This window comes from Phallusia mammillata, chromosome 5 (genome assembly GCF_965637545.1).
Source record: "Phallusia mammillata chromosome 5, kaPhaMamm4.hap1.1, whole genome shotgun sequence".
Classification (NCBI taxonomy): Eukaryota; Metazoa; Chordata; class Ascidiacea; order Phlebobranchia; family Ascidiidae; genus Phallusia; species Phallusia mammillata.
Window position 1 is genome coordinate 20,354,258 of NC_137256.1, and position 21,131 is coordinate 20,375,388.

Below are 21,131 nucleotides of genomic sequence, written 5' to 3' on the forward strand. Positions count from 1 at the left end.
CTAGTTTCCGATAAAGAGCGAAAAGCAGAGTAATTAACAGTGAGACTGGAATAGCGTTGAGCTTAGTTATTATCACCAAAAAACAGCACCCACAAATAGCCCTAACCATCAGCATTTTCACCCAACATTTGCTTTTAAACATTCGCAAAAGTCTTTGCGCAATCCATCGGTATTTAACAAACTTGTGTGATGTGATAAACATAAGATTCCATGGGAACGCTAGTGAATTAGCCACTGGGGTGTCAAAAAGGATCGGAAAACACTACGTTATGATAAACAGTTTGAAACCACGTTCAATCTGTGAAGTTGGAAAGTAAAGTCACAGGATAAGTTGTAGTGGTTCCCAACCTTTTTTGTCACATTCCTCCCTTTGCCCATTTTCGAACTATTCATTCCTCTCCATAAGACGAAAAACAAATATAGTTTCATGTGAACCGGGTCCAAATTATAATGGACATAATAATGTACATACAAAAATATTCTGTGACATTTCCAATGTAATTTTTATTACAGTTTTTATGAAATTCCTCCCCGGTTGGGAACCACTGCTGTAGGCAGTACATACTGTTCCCCGTACAAGGTCTCATCAGTGTGACGGTCGAGAGATAGCGTAGTCATCCAACGGCAATCATACTGCTGATATGTGTTGTTTACTGGTTTACAGAACATAACTTTTGTTTAAATCAACGCAACCCTTTCATGGGTAGCAAATGCTGCTTTTATTGCAATAATGCCGATGAACGTTTTTGCTTAATTCGTAACACTACAACGGTTATGAAACTGAGTCTGAAATGCTTTACCAAAAGGGACGGAACAATCCAATACCTTCTTTCTTTAGTTTTCAAATATGTTCTTACCAAATAAAACTTTCTGAAAGTCATCTTCTGTAAACAAATAATGCATTTGGCTGCTGCAACGTTGTTTTATCTTGCAACGAGCGCATGTTCAAGCTTTAAACGGTTGAAATAATATTTGATTGACTTCAACACATCAATAGGAACTTAAGACATAATTGAAATTCCAGTATGTGAGGTTTCTACAGGCTGGTATATATCTATTGGAAAATGAACGGTCATGGCAGCAACATTAAAAAGCTAAACCTTCTCTTCGATTATTGCATGCTTAAAAAACAGAAAAAATGGCGTTATTCCATCCTCTTCGAAGCCCATAAATCCATGGGTGGCCTCAGCATCCATTTTTTCTCCAGCGTATACCTGAAACGAAACACAGTTTTCACTAGAAAGGTGGCTTTCCTATAATTTGAAATTGAAATTTATATAATACATAAAAACTTAATGGCAACTACACATCATTTTCCAAACTAACAATTTGTTACACCACATAGCCTCATTTGAAAAAGTCCAAAATTAAAATGTTGGATCCCCTTCTTTTACCATAAGTTTATTTAAAATCCATCAAACATATCATGACAAAACAAGTTGGACAAACTTTGCCACAAAAAATGAATAAAAATGAAAAAAATAGTAAAATTAATATACATCGACTTTATGGAAGGGGAAGCATAATTTCTGGATACGCCCCTTAGCTGCTTAACTGGAGAACTGAACCATATACCTTGAAATGGTTTGATGTGTTTGAGGTAACATTGTTTATTACATAAAACTATTTTTTAAGGTAAATCGTTTGTTATGTAACATTGAACATCGTATTGTGAAAACTAATTCGGATCACCCCTCAATTTTTTTGTAGATCCAGCCCTGACTATTAATACATCTTTGAATAAGTTACAACAACTCTGTGTTAGACAAAAAACAACAATGTGTCCTCCTGCAATGAATTGGATACTTACATCAAAGTCTTTAATGTTTGCCATGAGGTACTTGACTCCGTCCATTGCAAGTTTTTTAAACTCCTCTGCTTCGTCAGTTTTTCCTGCCTCCTTCAGTTTTTTTTCAACACTTTAAGCATGTAACACAAGTCAAACCACTGCATACTTGGGCAATTACCACATCAAAAATACAAATACAAACTTTTTGACATAATCCTTTATCCAGCCCTTAAATGCTTTTTTATCCCAAGTACCAACTGAGACAAGTTGGTGATTTTTTACAACATTGCAGACTCTTTCAGACGATCCACCACCTGTTGATTGTTCGGTTTCTTCTTCAGCAGATGGATTGGCGCCAAACAGCGCAGCATCAAGTTCTTCAACATCGCCACTTACCATCTGAAAATTAACACAACCTTTTGATCAGTGGTTCTCAACCAGGGCCCATAGGGGGGGACGAGCTGTATTTAGGGAGCTACAAAAACCCACCAAAAGTCATTTTTTAAGCTCAGAATTAAGTGTGTGTTGCAAATGATTTCAATTCCTATTTTATTCGACTATCTGCCAATAGTGAGGTTTTTTCAGCAAACAAAATCTTACACATAGATCATTGAGCTTTACAATTTATTTGAGTTTGCTACATACATTTTTTGCTAGGGGGGCACAGGTCTTACTGAGTTACTTACAGGAACTATATAGCCTAAAAGGTATTTTTAAAGGGCCATAATGCATGAAGGTTGTCAACCACTACCTTAGATTACATGTAAATCACAATAAAACTAGAAAAGTGGCTTTCTGAAATACTTCCACTTTATATATTCTAAAAGATATTTACCAATTTAATACACTATAAATTTCATATTTATGTTGATCAACGATGTTTTGCCTGACACAAACGAACCTGAAGTACGTTTATCGAGTTTATTACGTCTTAGGTGTAAAACCTTTGGCAAAACTGAAAATGCGCGTGATAACTCAATACAACGACACAGCATTGCTGATTATTTCGGGGGTTTAAACTTTAAAGGGTAAAAAATGGGTGAATCCGAAAAAAAGATACAAAATTCTTTAAAAAACTTTACATTGCACCAAACAACAAAGCATGAAACTCCAAGATTTTGTGTGTATTTGTAAGTCTACTGTATATAGGGCTCCTCTATTTCGCTGATATTTTAAATCCGTGTTTTATGAAATATTTTTATTTTTTCCAGAAAATCCCAGGATCTGGACTGAAAAATTTGCTGTTTTTGTGCTTAATTACACCTTTACAATGGCTAAAAATAGTTTATTTTCGCTGCATGCATTTATTTGAGCATGATTTTGTCGATTAAGACCACATTTGCAAAGTTTCTTAAATTACAAAAAATAAACTCACTATTTTGGTACAGATTTTCACAAAAATAAAACACCTATACTTTATCAAATATATACAAAATGCCTCATTTTGGCAACAACTGGTAGAAATTTGAACATTAACGTTACTTGTTCACAAAATTATACCTTAAAACAAACTTTCCGGAATCTGGAAGATAATATTGCCAGAAATTTCCCAGGAGGGAAAAACCCAAAATCTCAGGTTTTGAAAACCAAAATAGTTGTCTACATAGCACTATAGAAGCTGTGTTTTAATCCTATTTATTTGACTGTATAACTGGCGTTTTCCCTTATAACTGGTGTTTTCCCCGTGGATTTATAAAAATGAATATTTATTTGGGGCTTGACCAAGTAACTTTTCAAGTTTGATTAACTTTGAAATTAATTTGTTTATTTGTTGCCACTTACCTTTCCTGTGACTTTGTAGAATATACCATCCTTAAATTCACATACTGGAAATGTATCACTGAACATTTCATCACCTTTAACAAAAGCATAAGTTGCATTAAAAAAGTACAACTGAAAACATAAATAGCACCTATCAAAAATATGTATAGCGCAGAGGCATATCCAAAAAGTTTTAAATGAAGGGACATTTTAAGTTGCAGACAGTGCACATCGTTTCGATCTGTCATCAGGGCAGCTGGTGACAAGAGATAGGCCGTATTGGCTAGTGGAGCCATCCAATGGCACTCCTGCTTGTTACAGGCTAAAAAGTCTAAACTTTAGACCAGTGGTTCTCAACCGGTGGTTCGTGGACCCCTGGGGGTCCGCCAAGCGTTTTTACGGGGTCCGCGACAACTTCTTAATTAACGCAAAACGATTTAATAAATCGCTATATATAAAAAAAAAACGCTTCGCCATTTATAAAATAGAATGAAACTTGTTTGAAAACATTCTTCGTAGGCAACAAACCACGGTGCATTATGACATCTCAACCCCATTGTGATGTAACAGACGTAACTTGTTAGTGGAAAACAACCTCACATTCACTCTAATGGCTATTTCTTGTTGATTCCCGATGTCGTAACCCAGAAAAAAAGATAAAGAAAAAAAAAGAGAAAATTTTGGTCCTGGACCGAATGTGGTTGTAACTTTATGCACCATGTTAATTTGGTTGCTTGTTAATAAAAAAGGAAAAAAAATACCTAAAACTTCTAAAGGGTTCCGCAATTAGATTACAGCCCCGCAAGGGGTCCGCGAAGGTAAAAAGGTTGAGAACCACTGCTTTAGATGTTTTAAGCCTTTAGACTCTAAAGGCTTACTGCAATCATATTTAATTTGAATAGTGCTCATGTGAAAAAGTAAACTTGTGTGGAATATAAAAGAGTCTCAGGAAATTAACCATTTTGTTAATGCAGGAATACTTTTGTAGTAAAAACTTATTTTCAATGTTTAATTCAAGGTCTGATCTAACCCACAGGCCAGAGTTTGGTGATTTATGACTTCAACATGTCCACTGAACTACTGAGGGTGACACTAAAATGCTGAATGGGTGGGAGTGCTCAACCCAACCCTAATAGCACTAACCGTCAGCAATTTACCCGATATTTAGTGGTTTCCGCGACGTCCCGCCCATTCAGCGTTTTAGTGTCACCCACTACTGAAGCTAAAGTTTAAGATTTTTCCAGTTTGTCATAGTTATGACTCATAACTTATGAGAAATGAGAAATCAACTATCTCTTGTGGAAATTTAGGGTATGGGAATGTGTATAGATAAGCGAAAATACATTTCATTCGTATGATCAAAAGTACATTGTTAAATTGGACACATAATTCAGAAACATAAGTTTAACACAAAGCATGTCGTCTTAGCCAAAAAATAAAAAAATGTTAAACCTGTACCTGATATAATGTCTTTGTAGATAATCATACTTCCGTTTATATATTATTTCTTAAAATAAGCAAGAACCAAAAAAACGACTGAAAAATGACTTGCCGTGGCAAAAAGGAAATTTTTGGAGAATTGCACAACACACGTCGACGAAAATCCCATCAGTGCAAACACCGCATCCGGATATAGAGATTCAATTTCGAACGCAAAATCCTTTTTATGTTCATTTTTTAAAACGTATTTCACATTTGCTCCCGAATCGGCTAAATAGAGTTTAAATAACAGATATTCTTTCTGAAATAATAAAAACCATTTGTTCGGTCGAAAAAATATGATTTCTATGTCTCCGCTTTGTATCGGATACGCGAGCTCAATAAACCGAGATTAAAATTATGTTATGTTAGATAACCGAACAAACCAAAGATTTATTAACTTTATTACCTTTGTGTTTATAAAAAACCTTATTATTATTAAAAGGCAGGTGTTTATTAATATTGCATAGTCCATATGTTTGTTTTTAAATTTAAGACTTTCCGTAAAATTTTTGGAGTTCTTGTAAAAAAGAATAAACGAACACCTTCAGTTGAGTTGAGTTTATTTCGCCGGTGATACAAATCGTAGCAGCACAATTGCGCTAAAAAATATTCACCCACCCGGAAATAGCTGCGCAACGTTGGGACGTTATAAAGCGCGACAATAGTAAGGGGACAATTGGTGAAAAAGATGATAAACGCGCTGCAGCAACACCGTTACTAAAAGCGTTATGTGGCAGGGACTCACATCAGAGGGTGAGTTGGCGCATTGGGACATCAAGACTGGGGGAGGGCAACGTTGGTGGAACCAGTCAGGTGCAATCGTGTTTTGCCACCGCATTTTGCGTCTTGTAATACAACAAAGTGCACGTTCCAACTAGAAACCAGAACAGTTTTTCTTAAACTTTTTTACCCCAGGGCGCAGTTAAAAAAAATCTTTGAGGGTAGGCTTCATCGTTATAGTAATATCGAAAAATCAGGGAGAAACTTTAAGAATTGTATCAAACAGACTCTTTTGTTATATTTACGCGCACAAGACTACCTTCCATTGCGCACCGTCCATGAACTACTGCAGTGGTTCCCAAACTATGCGAAGCGGCACACTGGTGTGCCGCGAGATGTCATTAGGTGTGCCGCAAAAAATATTGAAATTAAAATCAATCAAGTAGAGTAGTAGTACCAGGTGCTTAAACCACTAGGCCAACATGCTTCAAGTTTGGGAACCACTAAACTACTGCATTAGAATAGATGAGACTGCTAATAATAGGCTACGATAGGCTACGTGGGCAGCAACAAAAGCAGGCGATAGTTACACAGGTTCCGCGATCGAGGCATGCTTAAAAAACATAAGATATGGAGTTATACCATCTTGTTCGAAGGCCATAAAGCCATGAGACCCATCGGTATCCATACTTTCTTCAGTGAAAACCTGAAACAAAACCCATTATCTCATACCCTGTTTTCACTTTGTTATGATTTATAGTACCTAAAAGGCAGGCTACAAATACTAATATGTCTGCTTTTCAATTACTGTTTGAACCAGCTAACACAAAAGATTATATATTAACACACCCATGGGCGTCCACAGGGGAGGGCAATATCATAGTCACATCGGCACGCGCCCTTTCTTGCCCCCCGCTGCGGACGCCCATGTACACACCGTAATGTTGGCATGCCAAGCCATTACCGCATAGACTGTCATGGGGTGTTTAATAGGTTGCTATGTTTAAAAAATATCACAAAAATCATAAAAAATACACAAACTTTTAAATCTTAAACCGAAGAAAAGAAGCACTTTCTGACCTTTGTATAAACTTTTTCATGTACATTGCAAACTGTTCTACTTTGTTAAAAGATGATGGCACAAGGCGATTTACAAAAACAATATCACAGCAAGTTTTTGCTGATTCACTAGTAGCCGATGAGTTGCTTCCAAACAGTGAATTTTCAGCTTCACTAGCCGTGACAGATATCATCTGAAAAATATGGTTGTTACATACACTACTGAACAATTTACCGTACAAATTTCTTACTATTGGCATACACAACTCACGTAGGGCTAAAGATCAAAATTTTTTACACATTGCTGGACTGCACAACAGCCCAAAATCTACTGAGGCAACGTTTGAGCTCTTTGTGACGAAACAAACGCATTATTAGTTGCAAACAGCGGCACTTGCATAAACTTAAAAACAGTTGTAACTAGGTGCTAGCAAACTTTGATCCAAGCACCTTTGATACAAAAGAGTTTCTCCTATGGGACACGCCAACCTTCAAACTTAATAAACCCTAATGTGGTCCGTAAACGCTTGGTTTGTGACACACCCACGTATATAGGGTACGTATGTAATTTTGACAAACGTTTACCAGGGCTACTCAAACTTTCTTGCTCTGCGACCCCATTTTGAAACAGAAATTTCTACGTGACCCCTTGATGGGTATGCTGTAAAGAAATACACTTATATTATATATATATATAGTACCTAAAAAGCCTAAATTATTTTTTGACTTGATACGCAGAATGACAGTCTTAGTTTTTATGACGTAATAATCTATATTGTGACGCTTGTGGTATCTGCTTTTTCGCATTGTTTGCGCACAATAGGCATAAAAAAGTCTGGCGCATACGGCTACTAGTCTGGCAATACTCTTTGAAGTTCTACAAAATTTGTTTAGAGCAGTTTAAATAGACGGGAATGATTTTTAAACAATAAATGTACGCTTCTATACTATTTACTGTGATTGACATAATAACCCATAATGTTTCGCGACCCCAAAACTATATTACGCGACCCCAATTGGGTTTCGCGACCCACGACCCACAAAACCCACAGTTTGAGAAGACCTGGTTTATACCATTCACATAAGTTTAATCAAAATCCATGACAAAAACGAAGTGGAAGCAAGGATATACAAAAAAACGAACAACATTTTTTTACTCACTTTCCCTATTACTTTGTACAATGCGCCATCCTGAAATTCCGTTATAGGATAACTATCAGAAAACAGTCCATCCCCTGCAACACAAAAAAAATAGGCACATAAAATTAGTTTCGTTCAGGAGATATTACGAGGATTCTATGCATCACAATTAAATACGTTTTACCAATCTCCATTTCACTGCTAAAAATTGGTAGCCTACGTGCTGCGAATAAGTTATTTGAGCTCCTCTGTTCAAAGCGTTATGAACCATACCAGTAATGATGTCTTTGTAGATGATCACTCTTTAGTTTTCTATAATCTAGAAAAAAGTAAAATTAAAAACGACAGAAAAACCTCGTTGTTGCTTCAATTAACTTTTTTGGTAAATAACTAACTACACAGAGTTAACCACAGAGATTCGTCTCGAACAATGTGCAAAACTAGAGCAACAACCGTTTGTGAATCTGCTTTTATCAGCGTACCAGCCGAAATTCGCACGGAAGTAAAACTGTGTTTTAAGTTCACCAGTCCGCGTTACAAAAACATGTTCTGGACGTTACAATATTTCATTTCGCAACTTCATTCACGACCAACCGCAACCGTACAAAACATTTTAAACTAAATGCTTTCATTGTTCAGCCCTATAGCTGGCTAGATTATACAGGGATAAAAGGTTGCGACTATAACACTATATTATTAAGCACTGTGTTACAGTGAGATGGATAACGGTTGTGCACCAGACTGATTCGGGAATCAATCGTAAACGTATAAGCTTCACGTCCGTTTTTCGTACTTCGGTCTAAACGACTTTTTACATAGTAAACTTCGATGGACCGAAAATTGTATCAGGATCAGACTCAACAGAAGATTTTTTTAAAATTCAAAGCCGTTTGTTTCAAGCCCAGCGTTATCGCCATCATTGTTTTTCAGCCGCTGTTCCGCTGAAAACCAGTGCGTGGTGAAAATCGAAAAAGTTTGCCAAAGATGGTTCCTAAGGAATAATTTGTGCTATGTTTAGATAAAACGAATGCCAAAAGAACCCAACTCTAACACTATCCTACGTTTTGCTAAACTTACTGTAGTATTTAAACAATTGTCATTACAATTTTGTGATATTCAGTTTTAAGTATTAGAGGCACTGAGCAAATGAAAAAAGGTAAAGATTTATTACAACATTCAAGAATCTTATTTTCCACAAGGTCAGTGATGAGTTGTAACAGGTGATCAGAAAACTGCGATTCCGCTTGCAATTGAAACGATCACAATGCTGTCACCTGGCGGTGAAAAGTTTATAAAATATGCGGCCTCAAGGCAACGCACTCTGCATAATAAAGCGAAAAATTGGAGGTCTTTAAATAAGCAAGGCATTTAACTCATACAATAATGTCCGAAATTAGTTTGCGTTCTCTCTCAAACAGCAGAACGTAAGCTTTCATTTATCGTTTTCCATGAGACCATCCAGATACATTTTTATAAAACTTTTATCAAAAAAAATTACCAGCTATGACGTCACAGAAGAATAACATCACGAAAATACAAAAATATGATGTAATTACCCGCGGAAAAATGTCATATAACCCTTTTGGGTGCAAATTACCACAGGTGAAGAGCCACTGCTCTTAAACAAAGATAGAGGAGATAGGTTAAACATGATTTACGTGTTGCTTCTTCTTTGCGTAATTCCCAGTCCCTGCAATAGAAACTGACTTCAAAGGATTGACAGAAATTGTTTCGGATTGTAGTATGCACGTTTTTCTAAACGACCCTCAAAACGTTAGAATAATAAAGCATGTCGCTTTTATGTATATTTTGGCCGCTATATTCGTCATTTATCCTCAAAACGCTACAAAAAATTGTATAACGTTCAAAATGCAAAAAAGCATGATTTAACATTTTTAATATCTTGCCAGATTTTTTTGAAAGAGCATTTAAACATTTTTGGTACTGTGCAGTCTTTGCAGACGCAACCTAACTGAGTTCTTCGTCGAAAAAAAAAACAATTGGACGTGCCCATGTATTTTGCCACAAACATCGTGACAAACGAATTCCTAAGCGACTCCATGAAGCACCTGCCCCACCGCTAACATCGCAATATGAAATTTCATCCAACTAATTCTCCCCGCTATTTCGACACGCCCAATAATTTTGCGCAGTCCAATGTAAAACTAGCGTTTAATTCGTTATAACGAGCTCCAGTTGGCCGTTTGATTAGCATTGTTTCGCAATAAAGGAGCCTTTGTTTCGCACTGTGTGTATGTGTACAGTTGCTTCGGCGTCATTTATGTGTCTGTTTTAAACGTTGTCAGTGTGTCCAATTATGTTTCGTTTAACGGCCCAGCAAGGGACCCCCTTTTGGCCTTATGTCCTCTGTATATCGGCAAAGGACGAAGCAAGTCGACATATCAAACCTGTGACATTTACGACACTGTAATTTGATTATGCAAGCCTGTCAAGGTAGCAACCATTGTACACAACTACAAACTATCCTTGGAAAACTTTGTCACTATTTACCAACATAAGATGTTCGCAAATAAAGTTGTCGTTACGGGCGACGTCATATCACAAAACAATGAACATATCATTGTCCATAAATTCATTTAACGAGATCGAAAAAAACAACTTTACAATATTTGCTGCTTTAAATATTTAATTAATAAATTTGCTTTCGATCTTTGTGCACGCATGAGAAAAGATTGTTACCAGCAATAAACGCGCATACTATGTTAATGTTACCCTGCATTTACTTCAAAACCTTAAAGGATTAACTGATTTTGTAACGTAAGTGAATAAACGTGTCGTTTCCTACAAATCAGTTGTTATCAAAATAACACGTCAGGCACGGCATTCACAGATGCAACTGCAACAATCTACGTGCACCTTAAACGGCTTTTTTATCGCTCAAACTTTTCAAAACTACGTCATTACCGTCATACCACGCGGCATCAGAAACTGAATTTTTTAGGGCAAAGAGGTAACAAGCGTCATACTTTAAAGTCAGCACGATCTACTGTGATCTTAGACTCTGTGCCGTTCGAAAAGTCCTTTGAAACACTTTGAGCGCGTTATAATAACCCCTAAATCTGATTTTTGCTCAAATCCGTGTTACTAAACGCTCATTAGGGTAAAAACATGGCAAAGCTAGCATTTCGTGATGGTATCGTTTGGTGCAGATAAGTTTGCAAAGGGCGCAAAAAAAATTCCTCGCCAAAAATCAAAGCACATATATTGCTATGCCCAGATAGGACAACATCAAATAAGACAGATAGGCACTAATGGGAGGAGATTTCAGCCACAAATCGCATACGAATTGCCGCCTAAACCGAATCAGATTTTCTACTGATTTGTAAGCCTGCAGAATGCAAGGAGAAAAAGGGACGAAAATTTGGTTTTGTGTATAATAACTGCCGCTTTGAATTTGCAGTTTTACATGCTACAACAAGCCCGTGAGAGGTGAATACCAGACGAATTATGGTTACTTGTGTTTTTTGCGAAATGTTTTGTGTTTGGTTCGAGAGTTTAGTGTTTTCTAGCCGTAATATTTAAATATTCCAAATTATTTTTTTTCTTCATATAGTGTGGCACTAAATGTTGATTGTGTTAAATTATTGTAGTTTTTTTGTCCCTTTTTAGAACAAATGCAAATCGTTTTTAGCAGTTGCAAGCAAGTTCGCATTAAGACTGACGCCTAATAATTCCGTGGAAACAAAACTCGGAAAAAAATTGATACATTGAGCTGGTCGACATTTAAAAACGAAACACACGGCGCTGAAACAATCAATCCGGATTCCAATACGTATTATCGGTAACCCGATAGACCTGAATAGCAAAATTGGCGCGCTGGGCGGCGCTTGCTCGCGTGTGCACAATGCGAACGTAACAATAAGGACACAGGTACCTGTGTAGAGTGGTAATATTGACATGCTAAAGCGCTGTGCTAAGCATGTGTTGGCGTGTCAGACATGGCGAGAACACCGGTATTACAAGGCGAGGGGTGAGGTAGGATTATGCGTAAGGTAAGCCGACAACGAAAAGCGACAATTTAGTGGATAACAGGGCTGCGACTTGGCCACCTGGCCGATTTACCAGGCTGATGCACAGAGCAGGTTACTGGCTTTATTATAAAACAAGTTGACATTTTTGAGGTTGACGTACATGATTTTTGTTAAGATGCAGGAAATTCGAGTTTGCCCTTATTTCATCGGCGAACAAGGGGACGCACAAACTGGCTGAACTTTGATTTCGCAAAACCAACTCCATTATTGCAACATGTTTTAAATTGATAGCAATAAAACTCATGAAAGTTTTTTTTATTGTTGTTGGATGCCAACTGATTCCTTAAGCGACCGGAGTACAGCCTCTAAAGTTCTAATGCGAAAAACAAGGGGTTGATGTGGTATAAGAACCCGCTACCCAACTAGCAAAAACTGTGAAATATTCGGTTGTGTTGTAAAACAGACCAACCTATAGTGGCTGTTATGTGTTCAATTTTCTTTCAATCTTCTCTTTTAATATAATTTAGTAACGCCATAAGTGCGATAAACGTTGGCACGAAACAAAGTTGTGTTGTTGACAAAAATGTTTTTGAGGATCACTGCGTGCTTTAAATTTTCGGCTTTTGCCAAGTCAATTGACCGAAACGTAAACGATTTTCTTCAAAATCTTGTTTTCGCGTGATTTGACATTTCAGTGATCAAGTTTCTGCAGCAGTGTATCCGCTTTTGGCAGGTTTGGCTTGTAAAAACTTCGTCACGGTCAATTTCACAAATTTGGTCAGGAAACCCGCTTACCACGCGCAAAGTTACAAACAGATTTAATGCCATCTCTTTTACCGCATGTATGATATCCAAGCAGAGCAACGTGGTGACCCCATAGCTGCGCAGGCGCAAACTTTTCACCTAGAATTGATACCAATAACAGAACAGGTCCTTGAATCTGCCACGGCGGCCCCGAGATTTCGGAAATAGCCCAACTTAGCGTGTTATCGCTAAAAACAGACACGGACGCTGAATTCATGCGCTAAAGGTTCGCAACTGGCATTGCGGTGTTGCCATAACAAACGATTCCGATCGTAATGAGTTGCAACAGCTGGATGAGCTCATGTCGGTAGATTACCCGTCACTTAGCAAAGTTTCTTCGCACCTGCAAAGTCTGTCGGAGGCCCGGACGAAATCCGCGGTCTCGTCTCAGACAGACAAATGTTGGATCGAGTTCCTAACGCGACGGCATGGCTAAACACCAAGACCACCGGGTGAAAATCGTTTAGTTGAGTTGTTGGGGGCAATTGGCTCCGCAGGCAACGCAAGGAGTTATTTTGAAAGATTTTGGGGTGATAACCCGATTGTGGAGTATATACTATCCAAAAGTTACTTTTAGAATTTAAGAACATTGCGCAAAAGAATTTACAGATTATGACCGTTTTGGCATTAAGCCAGACAAGATGATAATAAATCCATCAGTTAGTTATTTTGTTGAATGCTTTTGTAACATGCAAGCGAACGTCATTTTAACCATACCACGGGCAATACTATAATGCTTACAACAAATGTAGCAAAAAAACTAAACAGTTGTATTTTTCTAGATACCAGTAGATAAATATTTGTCTCAAAATTATCGACTCTCGAACAAACATGAACCGAAGACATTCCGAAAACGTTTTGCTGCACCGCGATATACGACGCAACCAGCATCCCTTCAGCAGGAAAAGCCTTCTGGACATGGGGGAACCGCCTTATCTTCCGTGGTACCACGACAAACGCCCAAACACCAAGGAGTCATCTCTGTCGCCCCCCGACCGACCATACGCCTCTTCAGAGGACGAACACTCCCCTAAACAACTTGAAGTCAAAAAGTCTCCGTCGTTTCGTATCAAAGACATACTTAACGGGTTCGCCAATCAACAGGCCACTGAAGTTTCGCGTAACGAAATTGGAGGAAGTCCGAAACGGTTTTCAGGCGGAGATTTGTTCTGTCCGAGTTCGGACAGTGACCTTGAGAGTCCTAGGAGTGCCTGTACAGTGGACGTCTGCTGCGGATCAACCGGAGATCTTCGCAAAACGAGCAAAGTTGAAGAGTCGACCCTAACATTTGGAGTCAATGCTATTTTGTCTTCGGCCCCTGATGGAGCATGGAAACACGGTAAACTTCTTAAGCGATGTGTAACTTTAAACGAATTTATATTAGGCAGCGCTTTTATGGAATAACAGTTGTCAAACGCTCAGCAAAATGTTTAAAGGTTAATGGATCAAGATCAAATCTCACTGCAACCCTTTGTGTCCCATTGCCTAAATACTGCTACTAACATAAAAAAATCGAATCAAATGTGTCTCAATGAGAGAGTTTAAGACACTAAAAAAACGAAGTAAAATTTCTAAAGATGCCCATTTAACGGTTTGTTTTTGTAAGTTCGCGACTACATTTCCAATAAAAAGGTTTTATACGACAGTTTGTACGAGTAAGGTGGTCAAAGATACCTTTCGAAAAGTCTAATAAATATTGTTTCTTACATTTCGCACTGACTTTGTGTGCTTTACGAAATTAAATCGAAACTCTTTCTTAAATCCTAAAAAAAAACAAAAATATAAAACTTCTAAATCGATTTTCCATTGAGCAACAAAACGTGAATTATCACTTAAGACGTTATCGGATTATAAAAATAGCTTGTCGCGCCGGTGACACGCCACAGCCAAATCCGATCAAATCTAAACGACACCTAATTCATTCTGGTTTCATCAGGCCTTCCAGGAAGCGGCCTTTGTTCTGCCGCCGATAGAGCCCTGGGTTCCGCTAACGTTTAAATCAGACCAGGGGGTCATTAACGAAAAACGGTAGATCAACGACGAACCACCTCTTGGAAATCGATTAAATCGGCCAAAATAACAATCAGCGCAATTAAAGCACCATTTTTCCATATCTACATCTGAAGCGGTTAAGTTTAATCGTTGTGTGGCGTTAAAGTCGTGCAACATTGGTGGGACATAAGAGGCGAACGTTAAGCGCTACGTAAAAGGAACAAATCTTACATCGACATCATACACATTGGTATGACGTCAAAACATTTTTGCGATAAAGCGCACGCGTGGAACAAGATCTCAAATCAGATTATTGCAATTGCCTCCCTAGTAAAATTGCGATAACACAGAAAACCGAACACGCGAACGTAACATGCGCACGGTGTTGATTGACGCAAGCCTCTTTACATTTCACTACAGCCTTCAACAGATAAGAGTTCGTACTTATAACTCTGGATATGCGACGGAAAACAAGCGGCTCTGGCACATAAGCGGGGAAGCGTGAAGGCCACAACAAACATGCGGTTATAAGTGAGATACGCGCTAAGTATAATCGCTCCAGCGGCCGACCATCCATCATACGGACAAGGCAGCATCGAGCAAAGCCTCCGATTAGCATCCGTTCGTGCCGCTTTGATGGTTATAATGACGGGCAATGCAAAACGAAGATTAAGATCGAAATGAAGCATCGATAAAAAGATTTCTTTTTGTATCGGTCAGAATGGCAATACTCCGCAATCATCTACGATTTCCAAGAACTAATTTGTAATTGACAGCGTCTATCTATGTGTCAATGTCACTTTATTTCACTCATTTAAAACTTTGCAAGCTCGCAGGAATCCAATAAAATATTATTATCAAAATGAAAACGCCCCTTCCCAAAAACTAGCACTTTTTAGGCAAATGACAAGTCGCAAAACGCACTGTATAAGTTCCAAAAGTTGTATAGGTCATTCAATACTCACAGTATAATAAAAAAGTTATATTTTTAGGTGAAGATCGCACCAAAGCATACAAGCAACGCAAGCTGGGCAAGAGGCGCTTCACAAACGAAATGACGTCATCAGAGTGCAATGACGTCACTGCGAGGGAAGAAATGTTCTCAGACGAATATGACAACCAACGGTAATATATATTTAAGTTTTTTTTATTATTTATGGGTTTGCGTATCAAACAACAAATATTTATGCATAAGTGCCAAAAGCTATTGCTTTTGTATCCGAGGTAAGGTCATAATATGTAAATTACTCGTGACCTTGCAAAATAAGTTTAGGCGATGTTTGTTTAAAACGAAACAAATATTACACGATTATAGGCGATGCGAAGAGTATGTTTCTGAGGGTCAACACAGGGTGTGCACCCAATTTGTTTGCGTGCCATCTTGCTTTAGGGCTCGTAAGTTATATATAACGCAATGATGTTACCAGTGCACCTGGCGACATGTTATACGTCAATAATGTAATCATTTTTTTACATATTTGTTTATCATAAAACTATGTTGTCTAGTTGTTGTCACTACTAAAGTCAGAAAACGTTACGTTGAAGTAAAAGTTGAAAACATATTTATTGTCATTTTAGGATTCAGGCGTTGCATTATGATAGGATGTAGCACTGGAAACTGAAATTATTCCTTCTATAGTAGGCATAATGTCGAAAATTACCCAGCTTAAAGTTCTTATTAGGCAGTTTAACCATAGTAAAGTAATTACACTGTATCAAAATTAACAAAAAATGTTTCTAAAAATGTTAACTTCTTTATCTATGTTTGTAAAACATTTTTGTTTCTTTAGCAATTACTCCCCGGAGCCAATTTCAGCTTCCGACTGTAATGAAAACAGTACAGCCGCTGAAGAAGTCGCCAAACAAATTCAACGCCATTTTGCGAACAGCCTGATGATGCAACAACAAATCGACAGGGTGCCATCGCCCAATGTCACAGCGAATCCATTTGATTTACCCGGCTTGGGCGGCAGTCTCTATCATCCCAACGTAAACCGATTACTCCCAACGAACCTAACATCGTATTATCAACAGGTAGGACACGGCTAAAATCCAACTTAATCTTGTGGTGCCACAACCCATGTAAAACACATTAGGAATTCGGTTATTCGACTTTCGAACTCTGAGCCTATAATCACACCCGAAGCTAAACACAAAATGCAATAGGGTTAAGTAAACTATTCAATAAATAGGGAACAATACCTTTCAGAAGTATGGTATCATCATGGTTTATCCAGTAAACAAGCGTCACTCTTTTTTTGTTTTGTGTTTTAATCCACTTATACAACGTTGTTCTACATACTGGAAATGTCTTGTCTATTCTCAATAAGCATTCCTTGTTTGTGTTTTGACAGTGTATGAACAATCCAACAGCACTGTTTGCTGCAGTTGCAGCAGCTCACGCAGCATCACAGCAGCAAACCTACCTTCACCAACCAATTCCAACAGTTCCTAAACTTCTCAACAATTATTCAGGCCTATCTGGTAAGAAACACAAGAATAACTTCACAGCAATGCATGCTAGTATTTGTCAAATCAAGCACTTGAATTGCGAGATTGTGACATCATAAAGAAAAATATTCCAGAAAATGCGCCTTGTTCGTCCAAGCGGCTCAATATACTGGACTTGGCGACTTTGTCTTTATGTAATGCGTGCACATATACTGTTGCGTTTTAATTTGGGTTGTCCGCAATGTTTTACTGTCGTTAGTTTTATTACGGCTTAGAATTTTGGCTGATAGGTTTGGGCCGATTAGTTGTCCAAATTGATATCAGTTGTTAAAAAGTTTCAATACAACGATTAAATTACTGTTTGGGCGTGTATTTGTGATATCATATGAGTCAGAGGGTTTTCAAAGATTTATTTTAAAACGCAGGGTGTGTGTCAAGTTTAAATTTGTTAACAGGCTGATAAATCACAAAACGAAGTAATGTTTAGCAAAACAAATTTTCAGATTTTGCTTAATTTTGTTGTTCAGAGCATCTCGCAAACTTGCAAGGTCTACTGTCAGTTTCACATCATCAAGGAATTGACAAAATGACTCAAAACAAGTTTCCTCAAGCAAGCAGCCTGTACAACTTTGCCAAACCAACGCCGCTTTTGGGCCATCACTTCACCTCAGAGGAAAGCAAGTCAGTTGAACGGCAAAGCGCTTTTGAACACTTTATGGACTCAAAATTCAGACGAGGCGGATTTGCACAACCGATCCCACAATGCATTTCGCAATCACTGGAGCGGAACATGTCTGGACTGCCCGTTTATTTGCGTAGCGACGGATCAAGTCCTGATATTTCACCTAACGGGGTAAGGGTGTATTTTGAGAGCTGGTAATTTTGTCTTGACTCTATTTAGGGGGTTAAGCCATAACAGATGTTACTTGTAAATGTCTGGCATTTTGTTTAACCTATGACATGAGAATTGAACGGTATCCAGTGTCTAACTTCTACAAATGTATCGTGGTCTTTTGTTTAATACAGTAGTCCTCAAACCAAGTGGTCCCGTTTCCAAAAAAACATTTACTTGCCACTGCCACAGTGTTTTACAAACAAAACGTATGAATTGCTTTAGAACTTTAATCATTTGGCTAGATCTGCTAGTCAGGGTAAAATATAAGCCTACAAAAGTCAAAAATGCATAATAGTTAATCGTCACTTCTGAGCAAATGTACAAATCAAGTTTATTAACCGCACTTCTAGCAGTAAAGCAAGTCTCATGAGAGTTAATTAACTGAATATGATGTTATGTTTTAGGACATGAAGTCCAAAAAGTGCCGAAGAAGTAGAACGGTTTTCACCGAACTGCAATTGATGGGCTTGGAGAGAAAGTTTGAACAAAAGAAATATTTGTCCACTCCCGACCGAATGGAATTGGCTGATTCGTTGGGCTTGACTCAACTTCAAGTGAAAACCTGGTACCAAAATCGCCGCATGAAATGGAAGAAACAGGTGGGCAAAAATATTTTTAAAACGAGTTTAAAATAAGCAAGGTTACTGCCTAAGTTTAAATAGACAGTTTAGTTAAAAAAACAAACAGAAATAGGTAAATAAAATGTGCTATTTTAACAACAACACCGTCACTTTATAAATAATGGCTACATCGGCTTGTATTTTCTAAACATTCTTTTTAAATGCATTACAAAGCATAACTTCAATTTTACTGCGCACCGAGAAATGAACTTTGACCTATAGTATGGGGTTTTACAAAAACCCAAAACACGTTTAGTGCGGTTTGTGTTTTCGGCGAAATACACTTAGGTTTCCAAATAGCGAGGGGCCATAAAGAACCGCAATAACAATGAGTAATGTGCTGGAGTAAAACGGCAATAGGATTTGGTGTTTTTCTACCTTGGTAAAAATCTGAATCCGCACTACCACAAAACGAGAACATGTTTTTATTGTCTGTTATGGGAGAAGCAAATTAGACCATTCGGCCAAGCTCTAGCTTCCTAAGACATTCTTTGTTACAGTATATTGAACCATTAGATCTACATAAATTTGAAAGCAAAGCTATTGTACATGTTATATCCAACATTTTTAATTCAGTAAAAATACCACATATTTAGCCTAGTTTTCGGTCTTTTCAATGGATTTAGGAATCATTAACTTGACTTGACGCTAAGTAGGCCTAAAACAGGAACGTTCTGCCAGCTTGTACATGAGTATAGTTACATGGTTTTACCATCTTAAAAAAGTGCCTGTTTAAACCAGCAAACGGACCAACAAAGTTAATGTTTTTCAGTTCTCTGCGTAGCTCAACCTAATCTTGATTTAAATATATTTTGACAGCAATTTAGAAGAAAACCTCGTCGCAAGTAATCCATTAACGCGCAGCAAAGTCTTTATATCGCGCCAACTCAAATTCATCTGTCAATTAAACGGGAGCTAATAGAATAGGTAACCACCATGCTTAGCAATTACGCGGCTGTGCTAAACGGGTTACATGAAAGGGGGCGATAATGTAAAGCCCTCAGGGGCAAAGAGGGTCCGTTTCGCCGCAACGTTGAACTTGGGGGTCGTTAAATAATTTTCTGACATGTTGATCTACGGGGTAAACACCAGTTCAAAGTAATTTTACGGAATGCGGGTATATAATAGAGCACGCTGATACGCTTTGTATTATTTCAAAAATCCAAGCACCTTATACTAGATTTTGTCTGCTTTAAATCCAAGTTAGTTCATAAGTGAAAAATACCAAAACCCTGTTTTTTATGTGATTTCAAAACGTAATGAACGTTGTTATTAAAGTTTTATGTAGGTTAAGCATTGCAAAAACCTTTTTTAAACCGGTGTAAGCCTAGCAAAAAGGTAAATTCCGCTATAGAGCAAATTATACAATGTATTTATAAAGCATCAAGCCAAGAAGTGATATGCAGGTTACTACAATATATTTAAGTTTTAAAACAACATAATATTTTAAAAAATGTATTCTTTTGTTCAGGGTCAGTTAAATGGTTCGATATCCGAAGCGCAGCTCAAGCCGAAAGGCAGACCGCGAAAATCACCCGAACCTGTAGAAGTACGCGAAGATGAGATATTAAATCAAAACGGAACCGGCAGGAGAACACCTGAAAGATTTGTAACCGATTTAACAAAAGTTCCACTACGAGAAAATTCCACTGTGACGCTATGCTAGATTTTCCTTGGCAAAGCGATATTGATGAAAAGAGTTCAAAAACAATCTCTAGTTATTAACTTTTATTTACAATTAAAACACATTTTTTCTTGCGCCTTATCTTTAACACTGCGATATGCCTTTTGTTTAAGTGACTGCCCCAAAAATGTATTTTACTTTTTTATACATCTGTGCGCATACCTTATCCTAGCAAGATTATTGGTTAGAAAGGCCGATTATTGAATTTTTCTGAGCAAGAAACATAAGCGCAGTTTCTCAAATACCAAGTTTTCAGTTTTGACCTTTTTGTTCAAATAAGCACATTGTACCTTTGAAACACTAGTCGACTTTCGTTTGATTTTGCAGTATAGTTGCTTCGTTCTTTTCCCTTTTACTAACGATGCCGGATATTGTTTATCATACTGTATATTTTTCATGTATTTTATTTTTGTGTCTTAGCGTAAATACTTTGTTTAAAAAGTGGATTCCTTCTTATGTCCTTGTTTTTGCTCATGAAGTTTCGACATTTTTTATGATTTCTATGTTTGTATACATGTGCTACAATAAAATTTTAAGCAAAACCTTGCGTGTTGCGAAAAACAATTTTGGGGAACATTAGTTAAAGACGTTCGCAAACACTTAATATTGTTTGGGAATTAAACGACCAAAAAGAAAAAAGAAACTGAAAAAACCCAAATTTAGGTTTGTATACGTCAATATGACGTCGCCACATATAATTTAAAACGAAAAATATACGATACTCCTCTCGAACAGTAGGGAC

The 21,131-nt window shown here is 37.6% G+C and overlaps 2 protein-coding genes across 2 annotated transcripts; one reads left to right on the plus strand and one right to left on the minus strand.

The window, feature by feature from the left end:
• Positions 1–695: 695 nt before the first annotated feature.
• Positions 696–5,134, minus strand: LOC145230114 (translationally-controlled tumor protein homolog). The gene is made up of 5 exons (XM_080095491.1): positions 5,009–5,134; positions 3,572–3,645; positions 1,992–2,188; positions 1,811–1,919; positions 696–1,214 (listed from the first exon to the last, which is right to left on the minus strand). The coding sequence occupies exons 1-5, from the start codon at positions 5,034–5,036 to the stop codon at positions 1,095–1,097; spliced, it is 528 nt and encodes a 175-aa protein (XP_079951617.1). The 5' UTR covers positions 5,037–5,134; the 3' UTR covers positions 696–1,094.
• Positions 5,135–13,538: 8,404 nt separating this feature from the next.
• On the plus strand, positions 13,539–20,925 carry LOC145230666 (uncharacterized). Its single transcript, XM_080096158.1, has 7 exons — positions 13,539–14,086; positions 15,732–15,864; positions 16,530–16,773; positions 17,094–17,223; positions 17,718–18,043; positions 18,490–18,684; positions 20,177–20,925. Exons 1-7 carry the CDS (start codon positions 13,579–13,581, stop codon positions 20,369–20,371), a joined length of 1,731 nt encoding a protein of 576 aa, XP_079952284.1. The 5' UTR covers positions 13,539–13,578; the 3' UTR covers positions 20,372–20,925.
• The last annotated feature ends 206 nt before the right edge of the window (positions 20,926–21,131 follow it).

Excerpts from the sequence above, each read along its gene's own strand:
- LOC145230114 (XM_080095491.1), bottom strand. The coding sequence starts at position 5,036 with ATGATTATCTACAAAGACATTATATCAG. Across the intron at positions 3,646-5,008 it reads CTACAAAGACATTATATCAG|GTGATGAAATGTTCAGTGAT; the intron begins GTACAGGTTTAA and ends CTTTTGTTAAAG. Across the intron at positions 2,189-3,571 it reads TCTACAAAGTCACAGGAAAG|ATGGTAAGTGGCGATGTTGA; the intron begins GTAAGTGGCAAC and ends GTTAATTTTCAG.
- LOC145230666 (XM_080096158.1), top strand. The coding sequence starts at position 13,579 with ATGAACCGAAGACATTCCGAAAACGTTTTGCTGCACCGCGATATACGA. Across the intron at positions 15,865-16,529 it reads GACGAATATGACAACCAACG|CAATTACTCCCCGGAGCCAA; the intron begins GTAATATATATT and ends TTGTTTCTTTAG. Across the intron at positions 17,224-17,717 it reads CAATTATTCAGGCCTATCTG|AGCATCTCGCAAACTTGCAA; the intron begins GTAAGAAACACA and ends TTTGTTGTTCAG.